This window comes from Phodopus roborovskii, unplaced genomic scaffold, assembly GCF_943737965.1.
Source record: "Phodopus roborovskii unplaced genomic scaffold, PHOROB, whole genome shotgun sequence".
Lineage (NCBI taxonomy): Eukaryota > Metazoa > Chordata > Mammalia > Rodentia > Cricetidae > Phodopus > Phodopus roborovskii.
The window spans coordinates 9,479,164-9,497,100 of record NW_026126407.1 but is presented as its reverse complement, the minus strand read 5'-3'; the positions used below and the strand labels follow the sequence as shown (position 1 = coordinate 9,497,100).

General features: G+C 47.3%; 2 protein-coding genes across 3 annotated transcripts; both read left to right on the top strand.

The window, feature by feature from the left end:
• Positions 1-767: 767 nt before the first annotated feature.
• Xaf1 (XIAP associated factor 1) lies at positions 768-11,128 on the top strand. The gene is made up of 6 exons (XM_051180097.1): positions 768-1,009; positions 2,128-2,263; positions 3,897-4,092; positions 5,771-5,856; positions 6,960-7,274; positions 10,951-11,128. Exons 1-6 carry the CDS (start codon positions 942-944, stop codon positions 10,987-10,989), a joined length of 840 nt encoding a protein of 279 aa, XP_051036054.1. The 5' UTR covers positions 768-941; the 3' UTR covers positions 10,990-11,128.
• Positions 11,129-13,081: 1,953 nt separating this feature from the next.
• Fbxo39 (F-box protein 39) lies at positions 13,082-17,472 on the top strand. 2 transcript variants are annotated; one of them, XM_051180093.1, is made up of 4 exons: positions 13,082-13,161; positions 14,901-16,005; positions 16,478-16,654; positions 17,134-17,472. In XM_051180093.1, exons 2-4 carry the CDS (start codon positions 14,980-14,982, stop codon positions 17,260-17,262), a joined length of 1,332 nt encoding a protein of 443 aa, XP_051036050.1. In that variant the 5' UTR covers positions 13,082-13,161; positions 14,901-14,979; the 3' UTR covers positions 17,263-17,472. The 2 variants fall into 2 exon arrangements, with proteins under 2 accessions (XP_051036050.1, XP_051036051.1); XM_051180094.1 differs by lacking the exon at positions 13,082-13,161 and adding an exon at positions 13,222-13,321.
• The last annotated feature ends 465 nt before the right edge of the window (positions 17,473-17,937 follow it).

Sequence of the window (17,937 nt, the reverse complement as noted above, 5' to 3'; positions counted from 1 at the left end):
AAAGACATGAGGTCAGCTAGGCTCGTCAGTCGGCTGCCTGGGGCTGTGGGCACCTCCTTGAGAACAAACATATCCTGACATGGCAGTAATTTTGCATGCAATTTCTAGGAGCACTGGAACCCTAACGTCTCCCAGGAGCCCCAGTGTAAGCCAGCCAACCCGGAAACAGCTTCTAAAGGCTGAGGTGACTCAGTTAATTATCTTATCAGGATCTGACTGCAGATCCCACAGCACTGTAGCTATGGCAGAGTAATCACACCCTGGGCCACATCACCTGGGAACTTGTGCAGGTAATTAAGCCCCTTGGTGCCTCAGTTTTACCATTTGAGGGTGAGGTGACAAGGCCTCCTTGTGGTGCTTATCACCTTGGGCTTACATTTTGTGTTTGCCATCATTGTTTTTTGCAGCAGAGGACAAACTCGGGGGTTATCCATGGCCACTCCCAAGCCTTGCCCCAGAGCTGATAGGCTAAGCATCTAGCACGCTGCACCTGCTGCCCATTCCTCACAGACCTTGTTTTCAGTAGCTACTTTACCCAAGTAAAGTGCAGGGCAGGGGCTCCTTCTTCATGGAGCAGGCTCAGGCTTAACACAGAGGTTGGGACCAGAAACAGAGTGAAGGAGTGATGTCACAGGTTGAGAAAGGGGTGGGGATCCAGATTGAATGAAACCAGTCAGGGAGGCGGGGAAGGAAGGAGCCATTATGCTGCCCAGAGGAGACCTGTTCACTGATCCTCACCCCAGAGGTCACAGTCACAGTAGTTCAGGGACAGCCCAGGATGAGGAGCATGGCAGGGAACTAGATCATGCTGCAAAGTGGCCTTCTGGGAGTGTCCTGCTGCAGGGACCTGGGAACCGCCCTGGGCTGAGAGTCCCCTCCTCCCTGCTGCTGTGAGCCAGGCTAGGGAAACACTTTCAGTTTTGTTTCCTTGTGTGCCGTAGATGAGAAAGTCCACAGTATCCTCCAAGCAGCAGACCATGGAGGCTGACTTCCAGGTGTGCAGCAACTGGTAAGAAAGCACTTTCTCCATGTCTGGCCAGAGAGAGGGGCAGAGGAGAGAGGGGCAGAGGAGAGCATGCTGTTTCTGAATCGAAGAGGATAAGGAACACACACCAGAGGGCGAGCTTGAAGGGACTGGAACTCCCGGGGTGAGGAGTGGTCAGTGGTACCTCAAGATCACTACACTCCCTGAGCATGGATGTTTCAGGCTGGCTGGTCAGCCATGAAGTTAAGTAGCCAGGGACTTGTCCCTAGCGGGCTATTCATTCCTGTGCAAAGTTAGGTCCTCATGTGGGACCCTGGCAACATAGTCTTCCCACCCATCTGTGGGAGGAAACATGAAAGGTGCTCCAGGGCTATTCTCACCCTCCACCTAACAAAGGAGCTGGGAGGTGGGCACGGAGGACACAGCCAGGAGCAAGAGCCTGTCTCTTCTGCAGAGCCTGCCCTGGATTTCTCGACTCTGGAAGAAGTGCTGAGTGTGTAGGTAGGCAGAACAGAGGGAGACCAAGCAGAGCTGTGCAGTTGTGGGGACAGCTTGATCAGGCTAACAGCAGTGAGGCTTTGCATGTCCCTCTGTGGCCCTGACCCAGGTGCTACGGCCCTGGGACACCTCCCCTGGCTCTCTACGATAGTTTCCTTTCTCCTTAGCAGCCACCAGCATGAGTGGGTGGAAAGATGAAGCATTTCCCGTGATGAGCTTATCAGAGGAGAACACTCTGCCCTGGCAGATTACAAACCTGGGCCAACAGGCCCAGCTGATTTGTCCATGTTCAAAGTACACTCTTTGACAATCACTACCTAACTGTGAAACCGTCCCACAACCTAGGAAATTAATCTGTCATCACTCTCAGAAGTTGCCGTTGCCCTGGTAACCCCTTTGTACCACTCCTTTCTGTCCACTCTCCTGAGCAGTGCAGCCCTTTGTAGACTGCCCTCACACTTATTTTATGATAGTGAGATTTTCTACTTTTTCACCAGCACAAGCAGGGCAGGAGGGCACCATCTGCATCATTATTTATTTTCCATGCTGCAGGCCTGGGAAGAGCTTGCCCTAGGTATGCAACAAGGCTTCGTGAATTATAATAAGACAGTGAGCCGTTCTTTCTCCCCAACTCTATCCTGAAGCAAAAGAAATGTGGCCTCTGTCCACTTCGCCCTCCACGAAGCCTACTGCCTGCGCTTCCTGGTCATTTGCCCGGAATGTGAGGAGCCCATCCCAAAGTCAAAGATGAAGGAGCACACCCAAGCTGAGCACCAGCAGGTAAGCAGGTGGCAGTCGGGACAGAGGCCTGGGGGGTCAGCAGCTGGAATCCAGTCCTCCCTGGCCCTGTGGGTAAATCATTTAGCCCCTCCGTGTTTGTCCTCAGTTTGGGAAGAGAAAGGGTTTTTTGTGCTACATCGAGGCTGTCTCGTTTTTCCCTGTCTACTCTCTACTGAAGGACTATGGGTATGGCAAGGTAAGGGGTCCATTTTAAAAACAGTCTTTGGAGACTTGTAAGGAGAAGATGGATGGTCCCAGCTTAGTCTTCTTTCCTGTCTTTCTGGGTTAATCTCTCATGTGGCTTTATCTTTCTGAGAATCAAGCTCCATTTAGATTTAAGCTAGTCCAACAAACACCTTTTGAGCCCTAGGCTAAGTGCTAAACTGAGGCAACCATTCCTGGTCTCCATCCTCTAGGATCTCATGGACCCCAGTGTGAAACATGGCTAGCCTGAGTGATGTAAGGAGAGGCTAGGGGCTTGGGCTAGAACCTACATCTCTGTGTACATGTGTGTTGTATCCTGGTCATGGTAACTGCTTTGATGAAACTCCATGACCAAAGCAACTTGGCAGGGGAGGGGGGAGGTTTATTTGACTTAAGGAAGTCAGGACAGGAATTCAAGCATGACAGGAACATGGAGGCAGGAATTGATGCAGAGACCATCGAAGGTACTACTTACTGGCTTGCTTCCCATGGCTAGCTCTGCCTGCTTTCTTATAGAACCCTGGACTACCAGTTCAGGGATGGCACTGCCCAAAATGACCTGAGCCCTCCCCCATCGATTACTAATTAAGAAAATGCCCTCCAACCAGTTCTTATGGAAGTGTTTCTCAATTATTACATCCTTTCAGATAACTCTAGCTTGTGTCAAATGAACATAAAACCAGCCAGCACAGTTTAGGTAATCTATACTATGTCATTAGCATGTATAAGCCCTCCCTTGCTGAAGTTGGATTTCTCCTCTAGAGGCAAGCAGGTTAACCTGAGAGAAAGAGGCAGAGAGGGAAAGAGAGGCCAGTCATAAAGATTCCCCTGTAACCACTACCCCTCCATCTGAGTAGCTAGGAGAACTGTGGAGAACCATTATACCCAGACATGCAGATTGCTTTGCCCCAAGGACATGCTTGACAAGGGGATCTCCATGACCCATGAGTGTGCTGGTTTGTTTTTTGTTCACTTGATGCAGGCTCTGATCACCTGGGAAGACAATCTCAATTGAGGGATTCCATCATATTATTAACGATTGATGTGGGAGATCCCAGACCACTGTGGGCACTACCATTCCTTGGCAGGTGGTCCTAGGTTGTAAAGCAAGCAAGCCAGTAAGCAGCATTCCTCCATGGTCTCTGCTTCAATTTCTGCCTCCAAGTTCCTGCCATGCTTGAATTTCTGTCCTGACTTCTCTCGATGAGAGCCTGTGATGTAGAAATGTAAAATGAAATGAACTCTTTCCTCCCCAAGTTGCTTTTTGGTCATGATGTTTATTTATCACAACAGAAATCAAACTAGAACAGTGAGTCTAAGAGAACTCATGATCCCCAAGGACAGTGTCTGCCTCTGACCCCTGCCAGCACTCTCTCTGATGGCTTCAATTTCCTAGGGAGTTGGGCCCATGTCCTCCATCTTTCCACAGACCAAGGAAACCCAACAGCACCCTGCCAAGTGCAAGTTCTGTGATCTGGCTGTGCACCTCAACAAACTGAATGTCCATGAGCCCCACTGTGGCCTCCGGATAGAGCACTGTCCACACTGCAACCAGTCCATCACACTCCGAGTGATGGCCCAGCACAAAGATATGTGTCTGAGGACAAAGGCCAGGCCTGAGAAATGTGAGCATCAGGGAGAAGCTAGAGAAAGCAAGGACAGTTTCCAGGGCCAGAAAGTCTCCTGGGCAGGATGCAAGGGCAGAAACCCTTAACAGCACAGAGGAGAAGAAAGTCCATTCTGTATGTTTCCAAACTGGAGTATGGAACTGGAGTAGGGAACTGGAGTAGCCTTCTTGTGTGTCTGCAGTGACTTATCCAGGGAAAACAAGAGGCCAGGGATGGGGTGTAAAAACCACAAAGAAGAGGGAGAGAATGCCATGGAGAATCGTAAATATGAAGGGCTTTTTTTTTTTTTTTTTTTTTTTTTTACATGCCAAAGACATAATTTTATCCTGGTAAGGCCACACCTGAATCATCTTATAGATGAAAAATACATAGAGAGACCAGAGGACAAATAAGATGGAAGGACATTCCAACTTCCAGCACTAAGCCTCCATCTCCTTCTCCACCTGCTTTTACCATTCTGTGATCAATAAAAGATGGTAAGAAGCAGAAGCATCGTAAGGGAGGAGGGGTTTGTTGTGGCTTACAGTCTGAGAGACAACAGCCTTGTTGTGTTGGGGAAGGCATAACAGCAGGAGCATGAGACACTGCACTGGTCAGTGTGAACCCACAGTGGGAAACAGAGAGCATAAGACACGGAACGTGATAACATGTGGAGAAACTGTGGAACCCCTTAGGAAGGCCCTCCAGGTCAACACTCTACCCAAGATCAAAATTGGCCAATGGAAAGCCAGGAAGTATATACTTTTCCTTCATCTCATTGTGTCTGGTCTCCCACCCAACAGTCTCCAATACAAGTTCATTGACATCCTCAATACAACACAATTTTAGCACAGTGATGGTACAGCCAACATCTGATTAGATCACAGAGCTCGGAACCTGAGTATAGCGCAGTTAGGCAGTCTGGGTGCAAAAGAAAATATATCGGTCCAGGATCCCAAGACCAAGTTCTCAGCACAAAGGAGATTTGTTTGCCTTAGAGGGACAGAGGTCAAAGAGTGAGAGGCAAAGACAGGAGACAGAGGACAAGGGAGAAGCGGAAGGAAACAAGAGAAAGAGAACAAGGGTATTTGTCCCGGAGGGACAAAGGACTGCCTCTGGATAGAGACGAAACAGACATGGCCCCTAGGAAAATGGTGGTTTATAAAGGTAAAAGGGGAAAGCTATGTCAGGATGAGGTGTTTAACTTTAATTGGGCATGTTAATTAGGTGAATCAAAAGGGGTTTTTGATGGCTAGACCTTGGTAATCCAGCCTCAGGAGGAGGAAGTGGCCAGGAGGAAGTGGCCAACTAAGGAAACAGACCTTGGTGGCAGCTTTAGGAATGTAATCTGATGGTTTTAGTAAGGCGATGGAGTGGAGGAAAGGGAAAGGCCTGCCAGAGCCACGTGCTTGAGTGGGCTAGTGTCTCTTCAGGGCAGCTATGTACATAGCCCCTTTCAATCGCTTAAAAACCACTTCTGCTCCAGGCAAGAGTCTCTTCATCAGTGTCGCTGTAATAAAAATGACTGTCCAGCCAGTCCTCTCCTGGGTGGCTGCTGGCAGTGTGGGGAACTCAAGACAAGGCTAGCCCAGGGATAGTTAATTCTCATTAATACAGGCCAGGGGAGCATCTAGGGGGGAAGTAGGATTAGCCATCACCAAGAACAGTCATTTGTGGTGTTTCTGTGTTTACTCAGGGAAGAGAAATGTATCTCCTGAAAGAAAAACCCATTGTAATTACTGCAAACAAATAATTCCCGAAAATAAGTATGTGTCCCACATGGTGAGTAGCAATCTCCCTCTTTCTAATTGTCAGTAGCCAGTTCATAATCCAAAAATCAAGGTGTGAAAAACCAGATTCTAGGTCAGTTTTGCTCGGTACAGTTATCAATAATGTTTATTTCACTTTGTTTTGTTTTGCTATGTTCCAAGGGTTTTTTTCTTAACTTCTTTATTGACTCTTCGGGAGTTTCACATCATGCACCCCAATTCTGTTCACCTCCTGATCCTCCCACATTTCCCCATCAACCCTGTTGCATCCCCCTCCACAAAAGAAGACAAAACAAAGTAAGAAAGCAAGCAAACAAAAGCAAGAACAAAACACACACAAAACAAAAACAAACACACACACAAACAATAACCTTAAACCAAAGCACAACAAAACCCACACCTGAAACAGAAGATCTCTGCTTCTCATTCTCTCCCAACGTTTTCTTTAGGCAAATTTGGCATGCATAGTTGCCTTTTACTTGTGCCTAGCCCTTTAAGCAGCAGCCCTGACAACTCTTTATGGCCCTGATCACCTCCAAACATCACTAACCTTCAGGTGCCTACTTACCTGTGTGTGCACTACAGCAAGCAATGTTGGTGGAGGCCAGAAGAAGGTATCATATCCTCTAGAACTGGAGTTACAGATGGTTGGGATATACCTTACATGGGTGCTGAGAATGACTGAGCCATTTCTCCAGCCCCTTGATACCTAGATTTTAGAGAGACACCTCCAAGCCTCCATCCTTGCAACCTGAATCTTCTTTCTTTCAGCAAAGTCAGCTTGTAACATTGAATGTCTGCCTTATATTATTCAGCATTAAATTTTTTATATGTTTCAGCATTAGATTTTTTGTATTTATTCACTGTGTGTGTGGGTGTGTTTGCTAAGTGAAGGTCTTGTGGAGATAGGTTCTTATATTCCACTACATGAGTTCCAGGGATCAGACTCAGGTCTTGAGGCTTGACAGCACTCTTACCCACACAGAGCCATGTTGCTGCCCCTTATCCATCATTTCTAACTGTTTATAGGGAGAGGCCTTTCAGGTTATCTTAGTTGTATTGTCCAACTATTGCAGCTGAAGTCATTTTTAATTCACACATTATTCACATTTGCAGAAACAATGTCCATCCTCAAGGACTGTGAAATATCTTCAGGATGGAAAGCCAAAAATCCTTCCTCCATCCCTTACAAGTCAGGTGACTGGAAATCAAACATCCACAGTGACGAAAGATGTTCGTCCAAAGACAAAAATTAGAAGCAGTTCAACAAAGCAAGAGACAAATGACCAAAATGGCCTCGTGGGTCTGCCTTTGAAGCCTGCACTCCAGCTGAGAGCTATTCCTTCTACAGACGAAGCAGCCTATGACATCCTTCAGAGGTGCTGTCGGTGTGGCATCTTACTTCCCTTGCCCATTCTAAATCAGCACCAGGTACCTCACTCTCCCCTCAGCCCTGCTGCTTCCCCACCTGGCTAGGAACCCGCTGCACAGTGACTTACCCAACCTGTGTGGGGGAGGCATGGGGGATGGAGGTGTACCAGCATGGCGGCTGAACAACGCCTCCCATGTTCCTCCTGTTTCTGCACGCCTATGTGCATTTTCTCCAGCACTTGCTCCCTGGTTTGTGTCACCTCCCAGTCACTGGGTCACCATTGAGGGTAGAACTGGATCTCTCCTCTCTGTGCCTGCAGCTTTTCCAGGCCTGGACACATGGCAATGGTCCAAGGCTATGGAGTGAATAACGAAAGCCTGGGGCTGTCAGTGTGCTCTTTCCAGGTGGAGATAAGTTTCCGCCTGAGAGCAGAAGGGTCTGGGTCCAGATGTGAAGGCAGCTGGTGGCTTGCCTCCAGCACACCCAGCTTTGTAGCTGGCTCCATCATCCTGAGTTTTCCATCTAAGACTGTCTTCTTTTTAAAGGAAGCTTAATTCTTTAAATTTTATTACTATTGGGAGGAGGATTGCACTGATAAGCATGTGGAGATCAGAGGACAACTCTACGAGTCAACTCTCTTTTTTCTGTAAGAGTTCTGGGGGTTGCCAGGTTTGTATAGCAAGGATTTTTCACCCACTGAGCCATCCTTCTGGGCCCCTAAGACTATTTCTTGTAGTAAGAGTTTCCATTAGAAGTAGTAAACCTGCCTTGGTGGCACATGTCTTTAATCCCAGCACTGGGGAGGTAGAGGCGGGTTGATCTCTGTGAGTTTGAGGCTGAACTGTTCTACAAAGCTAGTTCTGGGACAGGCTCCAAAGCTACACAGAGAAACCCTGTCTAAAAAAAAGAAAGGCAAAAAGGTAGCCAACATTGTGCATGTTACAATGCTTGGCTGTGACTGACCTTCCTTATAGACAATAGACAGGTTACTTTGCCCTCATTCTAGAGATGGGAACTGGGGGAATGCAGAACCATTTGAGAGACTTCACAATGTAAGGCTCCAAAGTTTATGCTCTTAGGTTCTTGGCTAGAGGCCTTAGTTGTTTGGTGCTTAAAAAAAAAAAAAAAACACACACACACACACACACACACACACACACACAAAATATGACCAGGCATGTGATGCATATCTTAAATCCCAGAACACTGAAGGCAAAGGCAGAGGCAGGCAGATTTCTTTGAGTTCTAGGCCACCCTGCTCTGCATATAGAGTTCTTAGATTGCCAGGGCTACCTGGAAAGAACCTGCCTAAAACAGAAAACAAAATTAAATTTTGTTATAATAGACATTATCTGGTATCATATCAACCAAAAGCTAGTTTGCAAACTTGGTTTGTTTTCTATTGCTATGCCAAAATGCTATAACCAAAAGCAATTTGGAGAGGAAAGGGTTTATTTCACCTTACTGCTTGTAGTCCATCACCCAGGGAAGTCAAGGCAGGAACTTGAAGGCAGAAACTGATGCAGAGGCCATAAAGGAATGCTGCTTACTGGCTTACACATCATGACTTGCTCGGCCTCCTTTCTTATAGCACCCATGACTACCAGCCCAGGGGTGGCTCTACTCAAAATGGACTGGGCCCTCCCATAGCAGTTATTAACCAAGAAAAGGGCCCACAGATTAGCTATAGGTCAATGTGATGGTGGCATTTTTCTCAACTGAGATTTGCCTTCCCAGATGACCCTAGGTTGTGTCAAGTTAACAGAAAACTAACCATCATTCAGTCAGGACTAGTGGTGAATTCCTGTAATCTAGCACTTGGGGAAGTTGAGACAGGGACTGGGAAGATGACCCATTGGTTAAAGTGCTTGCTATGCATGAGAAGGATATGAGTTCAAATCTGCAGAACCCATGCAAAAGCCAGGCACAGTGACCCATGCCTGAAACCTCTGGGTTAGGGGAACAGAGAAAGGGTGGGTCCCAGGTACTCAATGGCCAGTCAGTCTAGCTGAAATTGTGATTTTGAGGTTCTGTGAGAGACCCTGTTCCAAAAAAAAAAAAAAAAAAAAAAAAAAAAGCAGAGACATTAAAAAAAATAGCAACCTCTGACCTGTACACATTAGAGGATGGACCCTCACACACATATCTGCACATATGTGCAAACACCACACACAATTTTTTAAAAAGGAAGACTGAGACAAGAGGACCTGAGTCTAAGGAAAGCCTAGGCTCCATAGTGAGTTCAATGACAACTAAGTTATATAGTGAGACCCTATGTTGAAAATAAATAAGTAATTGGGGAGAAGGGACTAGGTATATAGTTCAGTGGTAAAACATTTGTCCATCATGCATAAGGCCTTGGGTTCATTCCTCAGCATCACACATATACACACAAGCTAATTCTTCTCCCCACCTATTCCATGTCCTCCAGTCACACATCACTGAGGAAGCAATTTCAGCAGCCTGCTGGTGTCCTTTCAAAGCCTAACATGAACCACAGGGTTGAATTGCCCGTCGCCCATGTGTTATCTCAGTATATTCATTATTCTGCCATTCGCCTTTTTTTACTTTATAAGATGAACAGTCCTTCAAAAAGGGACGCCTTTTATTCTAATTTTATTTGTGCATGTATAAGTTTTATAAAAATGAACTAATTTCATTCTTAGTGGGGCATTTCCACACATTTTTCCATCCTTGGCAGACTTAGCAAGTAAAAATACAATATGCCCAATCAAATTTGAACTTCAAAGAAATGGAGACTTTTTAATCTAAGAAAATGTAAGAAATCAACCATTATGGTTCAGTTTCATTATGAAAATTCATTTCAATATGAAGGTGCATTTAGAACTCACTATATAATTGCAAGCAAGCAGGAGACCTTGTGCCTTCTCTAGCCAATAGTTGGCACCCATTTGCATGGGTGCTTTTTAGTCTATGTCAGGGTTCAATAGTTAGTCTGCTACATGACTGAGCTCCTGTACTAGGACAGAGAGTATTTCAACCACCACCACCCCCGGGGTTGGAGGGCTATGCTAGAAAACCTAACTGGAGAACCAACCTATGGGAAAAAGTGGGCAGGAATTTTTCGCATCTGAGAACCATAAAAACCACTGTCCGACACCAAACATTTTTACTTTTTCCTCTCAAGACTTTGCAAGACTGTAAAACTACTTCATCTGCTTCTGTTTGGATACTTTGAGTCTCCTGGACTCATGAACCATTGTCTCTCACACAGTGGTTGAGTCTCCAAAACTGACAGTTAATGGGTCATCCTGTGTTTTACTCAATAGCCCTATGATCTACCCATACACAAGCATTTGGGAGGGTTGCTATACAAATTCTTCCATACCTCAATTCTATGAGTTGGCACTAACCAAGTAAACAATGTGGCTCACTGATTTCAGTGGCTGCACAGAAACATGTGCTCCTTCCTATTTGCCCGTGATGTCCCGCCTTCATTAACCACTATCCCAAGCCTCCTCGATGCCATCTCAGTCGTCTCCATCAAACATGCTTCAGGACAAGGGACAGCAACACCCAGAGATACTTCAGATACCAGCATCATTTTAGGGACTAAGATGTAGCTGCCAGGCAGAGTGCTGATCTAGCTCTTGCAAAGCCCTGGCTTTTATCAAAGCCCCTATTGGCAGGGAAGACCAACAACAGAAAAGCCAGTAAATACTTAGCAACTCGCCTCCACTTGAAGCCTTTTAACATCTATTTTTATTTCTCTAGGAGAAGTGCCTGAGGTTAGCTCAAGAGAAAAACAAGTGAGGAAGGCCAGCTAGCTCCAGAGGAAAGAGGCCCTAGGATTCAGAAGGGCTCCAGTCCACACTGGCTTCCCCGCTTCCTTTTTGTGGTGGTCACAACTTTGTTTTCCTTGCCAATCCGTAATTAAAATTCTTTCCTTTAATTTTTGACAGTTTCATATGTGTTTACAATGTACTGTAATCATAATTATCCCCGCTGCCTTCCCTCATTCCCATCCCACTCCTGTAAAACCCCTTCTTCCTTCAAGTTTTCAGTCTGCGTGCACATGCTAGCACACACAGGCTAGCACACACAAGTGCAGGTCTTGTGCAGGCAACCACAGCTGACGTGTGCCCATGTTTGTGATAGCCATGGCCATACTAGATTCAGGAGAGCATTTCATAGCATTCCACGAGGCCCCTAATCCCTATCACAGTCTTTCTGCCCCATCTTCAGTAATGTCCCCTGGGCCTTGAGGGGGCGATGATGTCTCATTCTAGTTCAGGGCAGGTCACTCGGTATCTCTCAGCACTTTGGGGGTCTTTGTTTAGGAAAAGAGGCAGACTTTAATAGTTGGGCTACAGAAAATAACCTTAGGTCTTTTTCTTCTTGCGAGCCAGGCCTTGTTGGCCCAGGAACTACAGATGGCCCAGAGAAAAAGCTTCCTGTTCTTCCACTCAACTCCTGACTAAGCACCTAGGTTCAACTGCTCAGTTGCCCAGGAAAACCCAGTCTCCTGTCCTTTCTCTTTGCCTTCCTCATTGGTTTTTTCAGAGTAAGACATGTTAGAAGTATGTGAACTAGAAGGGGCAATGATACAGTAGGAGAAAGAAAGAAGGGAGAGAAGGAAAAAATAGGAAAGGGGAGAAAAGGGGAGGAGGGGAAGGAAAGGGCAAAGCAGGGTGAATTAAAGTTCCCAGAAAGCAGCCACTACAAACTGAGCATTCTACAATGAGCATTCTACAAAGGCTGACTGGTTAGAACTCCAGGGGCTATGTAGAGGTTAGCTTGTTGCAGGTCCAGCATCAAGTACCTTGAGCTACCTTAGCTCCTTAAATAGCCACTTGTCGTCCACATCTGTCTGTGACCTAACATGCTGTGACTCTTGGGGAAAGGTTTGCGGACATGTAAGCAGATTCCTGCTGCTGAGGAAGTCACACAGCATCTGGGGCCTATAGCAAGGTCTCTCTGCTTTGCTATAACCCACTTACCTGATGTATATCCAATATTTGTAAAGTGACTTTCTTTATTTGGTCACTATAAAAAAAATCACCAAAATTATTACCACATTGGAACATGATTATTTGGAGCAAACTGGATGTGTATTTCTGGGCCATCATCACTCATATTAGGCTCCAAAATAAACTATTTCTTCATCTCCTTTAAATCGAGAGCTGTATCTTTCACATTGGCGATGGGGAGGGTGATAAGATGCCGTCTAGGGGAGGAGGGGTTCGTATGAGGCCTTTAGCAGTAAAGTAAGGGATAGATGCATCCACATTCTCTGGGGACATACAGCATACTCAACCCTGGGCTTCAGCAAAAAGGTTTTTCGGCAAGCTAGGTGGGCGGGTTAGATGAGCATCACCTCTGGAAGCTGGGAAGGAGAATTGAGCTCAGGCTTTATTAGGTTCAACCCAGGTCTGCTTGCAGACCCGATTTGAAACCCACCCTTTGGGGGGTGAGATGTTACCTCATCTGAGGATAGAAGAGTGGAAGCCCACGGCTAGCGTCGGGGTGAGAGGAGTCTTCATCTGAGGATAGGAATGGAGGCCCAAAGCTTTCAGAGGTCAAAACTGGAGGGGAATGAACTTGAGCACAGTTGGGATCAGACCTCCTGGCTGCTGCACTGCGAGCAGAGGTAAGAGCAGGGCACCTGGTGAGCCTCACAAAGTGCTCTTCCCTCCAGCCTCCTGCCTTGGCCTGGTGCTTTCCAGGTGGGTCTGTGCACCGATCTCCCAGCCTTCTCCACTCGCCAGCAGTGGATCTGGCAACCCCGGGTTTGAGACCAAGCCACCAGTGAGCTCTAGCAGAGCCAGTGGGTGGCGGCGCGTCACAAAGGTGGCGGTGGTCTTGGCCAAGGCCAGCACAGGGCACCGCCCGGGTTGCTCTCGGAGTCGGCGTGGGAGCAGCAGTGCGGGCGGAGGGGCAGGCGCGCTCGGCGTCCCTGCAGCCCGAGCGGGGCGCAGCGAGCCGGTAACGAGCAGCCCGAGGCATCCACGCACCTGGCGGGCAGCTGTGGCCCCGCGCAGCCACTAGGCCCGCATGGGAGGGGCGCGCCACCCTGGTGATGGGATAGCCTTAAATTCCCCTCGCTGGTTGGCAGCTGTGTCATATTATGGTGGACCACGCCCAGGTTTGGCAACACTAGAGTAGATTCGAATCCCACACTCATACACTTAGAACACTGTCTCACTAGGAAACTTTATTAATCTCCCAACACCCTCCGATTCTCTGTTTGCAAAATGGGCGTGTTCCCGTCTTCATAGAGAAAATGCAGAAGTACCTTGGCCCCAACTTACTAATGGCAGCCAGAGCTCACAGCACTTTCTGCCTCCCAGGTGTATTATCCACATCAGCTCGTTTAAATTTCCCAAAAGTAGGAGAAAGAAATGACTATTCCTATTAACAGAGTATTACTAAGATGACAGCAATTGACAGACCATTAAGTCCTGCCAATGGGAGTGTTGTTTACTTATTATTTGGGAAGAATTCTTGCAACAACAAAGTCTCTAACTCGGGAACAGTGAAAAGCTTATGGGTAAAGCACTGGCCATGCAGGAGGTATGAGGACATGAGTTCGAATCCCCAGGACCTATATAAAGCTGTAGTAGTCCAAGCTATCTACAATAAGAGAAAATGTAAACAGAAGAAACCTCACAAAAGATCCTGTTTCAAACAAGTTGGAAAGTGAAAACCTATACCAGAGGCTGTACTCTGACCTCCACACATGTCAGCACCTCAGCACATGTGCATACACACATCTGTAGCCTGTGGCTTGGCCTTGGTTTGATTTAGCACCACTCCCCATCCAATACACACACACACACACACACACACACACACACTTGCCCAGTGCTGGGGATCAACCCCTGAGCTTCGAGGGTATTAGACAAGCACTCTATTACCAAGCAGCACCCCAGCTTTCAGTTTAATTGTTTTGTTTTCACTTTTCCATATTACCTTCTGGCCTCTTGATCACTTTGTCCCTGGTAGGGGCTCATAACCTTGGGCAGTTTGTTTACAAGCGAAGTTTTGTTTGCTGGTTTGTTTTGTTAAATAGAACTTACAAGTTCATGATATGAAAGCAGTTGCTATTCCCATCAGAGTGCCCACATCATGTTTTCACACTTGGGTGGCTTCACACATAACTGTTCCCTCTGTAATACAAACTGCTTTTCCTCTGCCGCTGAGCCAGCTGGGTCTGCCTTGCAAAGCCTACTCATTCTTCAAAACTTTAACTTGGACATCGCCTCCTCTCAGAAGCCCTCAGCACTTCCTCCTTACCGGAAACTAGTCACTTTTTAGTTGTGCATCTATCCCCCTGTATCGTGAGCATGCCTGGGGCTCCTCATTTCTCTTGCTGTGTTAACAAACACTGGGTGTTTTGTTTTATTGAAGACAGTGTCTTGCTACATAGTCCAGGGTGACTGGGGATCCCTGTGTAGCCCAGGCTAGCCTGAGCTTGTGTTCCTTCTGCCTTAGCCTCCTGAGTCCTGGAATTACAGGAATGTGTCACCACAGGCAGCATCTCACTGCATTGAAGTTGGGTGCTGGTCTGTGACCCTGGATGAGCAACGCAGTCTTCATAGGTGTGGGGTGTCCTGGATTCACCAAGGAACCGCCTACATCTGGTGCAGTGCCTGACAGTACAGTAGAAGCACAGAGGAAGTTTGTTCAATTGAGTTTGATTTCTGCTTTTTGACCTCTCACAGAGAACACGTGACTGCATTTCTTTCCCCGTTTTTGAAGCCCTGCTCACCACACTGCTACACTGTACATCTGGGTCCTTTGATGGACGAAGAGGGTGAAGCAATCCAGCCCCAAGAGCAGAGCTGCTGGGCCACTCTGCCAGATGTGTGCCTGCGACGTATTTTCTGGTGGCTGGGAGACAGGGACAGGTCCAGAGCTGCCCTGGTCTGTAGAAAATGGAACCAGATGATGTACTCAGCTGACCTCTGGCGATACAGGACCATCACGTTCAGCGGGAGGCCATCCAGGGTACACGCATCTGAATTTGAGTCAGCGCTCTGGTACGTTAAGAAATTTGGCCGCTACCTGGAACACTTAGAAATCAAGTTCCTGAACCCTTACAATGCCGTCTTGACCAAGAAGTTCCAAGTCACCATGCGAGGCCTCCTGTCGTGCCTCGGCAAGAGTAACAACCGTCTGAGGTCACTGTCCATCCAGCATCTGGAACTGGACCGGCTGGTCTGGAGAAACAGCATCAGGGGCTCTCTCATCAAGAGCTTGAGTTTTTTCTTAAAGAAGATGGGCAAACATCTGGACCATCTTAGCCTGAAAGGAGCCCGGCTGACAGTGGAGCAAGGCTGCCACATCCTCAACTCCCTGAGCTACCTTCGGAATGAGAACTTGGCCTCAGAGCTCAACATTGAGGACTTCTTCAGCCATCACCTGGCCGTCTATGGCAGCTCCCAGTTCAACAAGGCCATGGCCACATTCCACAACCTGACATTCCTAACACTCAACTACAACTGTATCTCTGACGAGCTGCTCGAGACCTTGAGTGAGAACAATGCTGGTACCCTCCGAACCATGAACATCAAATGCCACGTTCACGACCCCCACGGCCAGGTAGTCTGGGGCATGTCCTGGGCCAAGCTGGCCAGGCAGGCCAGCAGCCTGAAGGTAAACTTCTTCTTCGAGCGAGTCATGAAGTATGAGCGCCTGGCTCGGATCTTGCTGCAGGAGATTCCAGTCAGGAGCATCAGCCTAAGAAGCTGCTATTTCAGTGACCCAGACTGGTCCATGCGGCCCACTCTGATGGACCTCCTGCCCACCTTCCGGAACACCCTGCAGGTAATTGGCAAGTGAGGCTCCCAGGAGCTTGTGAGGAGCTGTTGGTCACAGGAAAGCCTGATCTTGGCCAGGCTTCTACATGCTCACTTAACTCTGTCAGAGTTCTAGGTGTTACCAAGCACACTCTTAAGCCTCCCACACACTCCTCAAAAGACCACTGTTCACTCCCTTCCCACAGGACATAGGGAACTCTCTGGTTGACTGTGAACCAAGAAAACCTCCCTTACCCCATTGTAGAGCTGTGAAGCCTGAGCCAGGAGGTGCCTTGCTGTCAACAGAGAGCCTCTTCCCACTGGCTCACAGCAGTAGACAGATGCCCCTATGGTTCCTGAAGTCAAGAATAAGCAGGAGATGAGAAAAAGCAAACTCGACAGAAAACCAAATGTGACTTAGGTCACTAGAGACTGCCAATGTTCTGGGCAGTCTCCCAGCACCTCTGATACCCTGCCCCTCTCCCTCGGTGCTTTTCTAGAAGTTAACATTCGAGTTCAACAACAATCATGAGTCGCTAGATGAGCAGCTACATCTCCTCATCCTGGCCTGCCGGAAGCTATTTTACTTCAAAATCTGGGCTTTCCTGGATGTTAAGTTTGTGGAGCGGATCCTGAAGAGCCAGGAGGAGGGGCAGTGCTCCCTGCGCACACTAAAGGTAAGGACCCTTAAGCAGGGACATCCAGACTCGACACTTACGCTGTGATGCAGGTTGGATCTGCCCCTGAATCTGTCCATGGGAGACAACCAACCCCACAGACGGGATCTGGAAGTCTCTTCCACTCTGTCTCCCATGGGTTCTACATCCATGAAGCCAGCCAACTTTATATCTTTACTGACGATGTATATTTCTTAAGATTATTCTCTAAGAATGACATCCACATTATAGTAAGTATTATAAGCAACCCAGAGATAATTTGCATGCACTGATCCATTTTACATAAGGGACTTGAACATCCATGCATGCATCTTGGAATCAGTCCCTCATGGATACCAAAGGAAATCATGCTTAGGCTTTTTCTGCTTCAACCTTTAGTTGTGTGTGTAGATGCATGTGGATGGTTGTCAGGTCTTAAGTGATGTAGTCAACATATGTGTGTATGTATGTGTGTGTGTGGTGTTTCTTTATTGACACAGGTGAGAATTTATACAAACCGATATGAGACAAATGAAGAGGACAGGACCCTACGGGAGATTTACAGGAAATACAGAAAGCTGATCGATTCAGAACTTAACTATTTTGTCATCGCCTACCCCATGATGTAAAGAGTGCTCTCCAGAGGAAGACATCTAGACGCACTTTTAACCTGAAAATCCGGTTCTCAGTGAATTACATTTGGGACTCCCATGCTCTCATCCCTTTTTCTTCTCTCTCCTTTTTACCAAATCCAAACCCTCATGAACAGCCTGGCAAAGGCTGGACTGCTGGTGATGGCAAGGCCCCATGCGTCTTTAAAGTGCTATCTTTACCAACAATCCCGGCTGCTCTCTTTTTGTTATTTGGTGTACGTTTTTTTGTTTGTTTGTTTGTTTGTTTGTTTAATTTCATTTGGTTGGTTGGTTTGACGTGGTTTTAGACACTCCCACTTAGCCACAGAGCAAACTCAAAGTAGTTTTCTCCTGAGTTTGCCTCCTGCTTACTTGAATGACCAGCCAGTGAACAAACCTTCTACCAACCGATTTTACCCATTTGGAAATGCTTTATAGCCGGGTGGTGGTGATCGTGCATGCCTTTAATCTCAACATTTGGGAGGCAGAGGCAGGTTAATGTTCAAGGCCAGCCTGGCCTACAGAGCGAGTTCCAGGACAGCCAGGGCTACACAAAGAAACCCTAGAAAACAAAACAACGGCAACAGCGAAGAAATGCTTTGTGTCCTGGCTGACCTTCATGCCAGAGCCTCCTGAGCTTGAGGTTGTCTGGACCTGACCACAATAAACAGA

What these genes read in the sequence shown, in the direction of transcription:
- Xaf1 (XM_051180097.1), top strand. Translation starts at nt 942, where the DNA reads ATGAGAAAGTCCACAGTATCCTCCAAGCAGCAGACCATGGAGGCTGAC. An exon ending in TTCCAGGTGTGCAGCAACTG is followed by an intron (nt 1,010 to 2,127) that starts GTAAGAAAGCAC and finishes TCTATCCTGAAG; the next exon opens with CAAAAGAAATGTGGCCTCTG. An exon ending in AAAGGCCAGGCCTGAGAAAT is followed by an intron (nt 4,093 to 5,770) that starts GTGAGCATCAGG and finishes GTGTTTACTCAG; the next exon opens with GGAAGAGAAATGTATCTCCT.
- Fbxo39 (XM_051180093.1), top strand. Translation starts at nt 14,980, where the DNA reads ATGGACGAAGAGGGTGAAGCAATCCAGCCCCAAGAGCAGAGCTGCTGG. An exon ending in CCTTCCGGAACACCCTGCAG is followed by an intron (nt 16,006 to 16,477) that starts GTAATTGGCAAG and finishes GTGCTTTTCTAG; the next exon opens with AAGTTAACATTCGAGTTCAA. An exon ending in GCTCCCTGCGCACACTAAAG is followed by an intron (nt 16,655 to 17,133) that starts GTAAGGACCCTT and finishes TTATTGACACAG; the next exon opens with GTGAGAATTTATACAAACCG.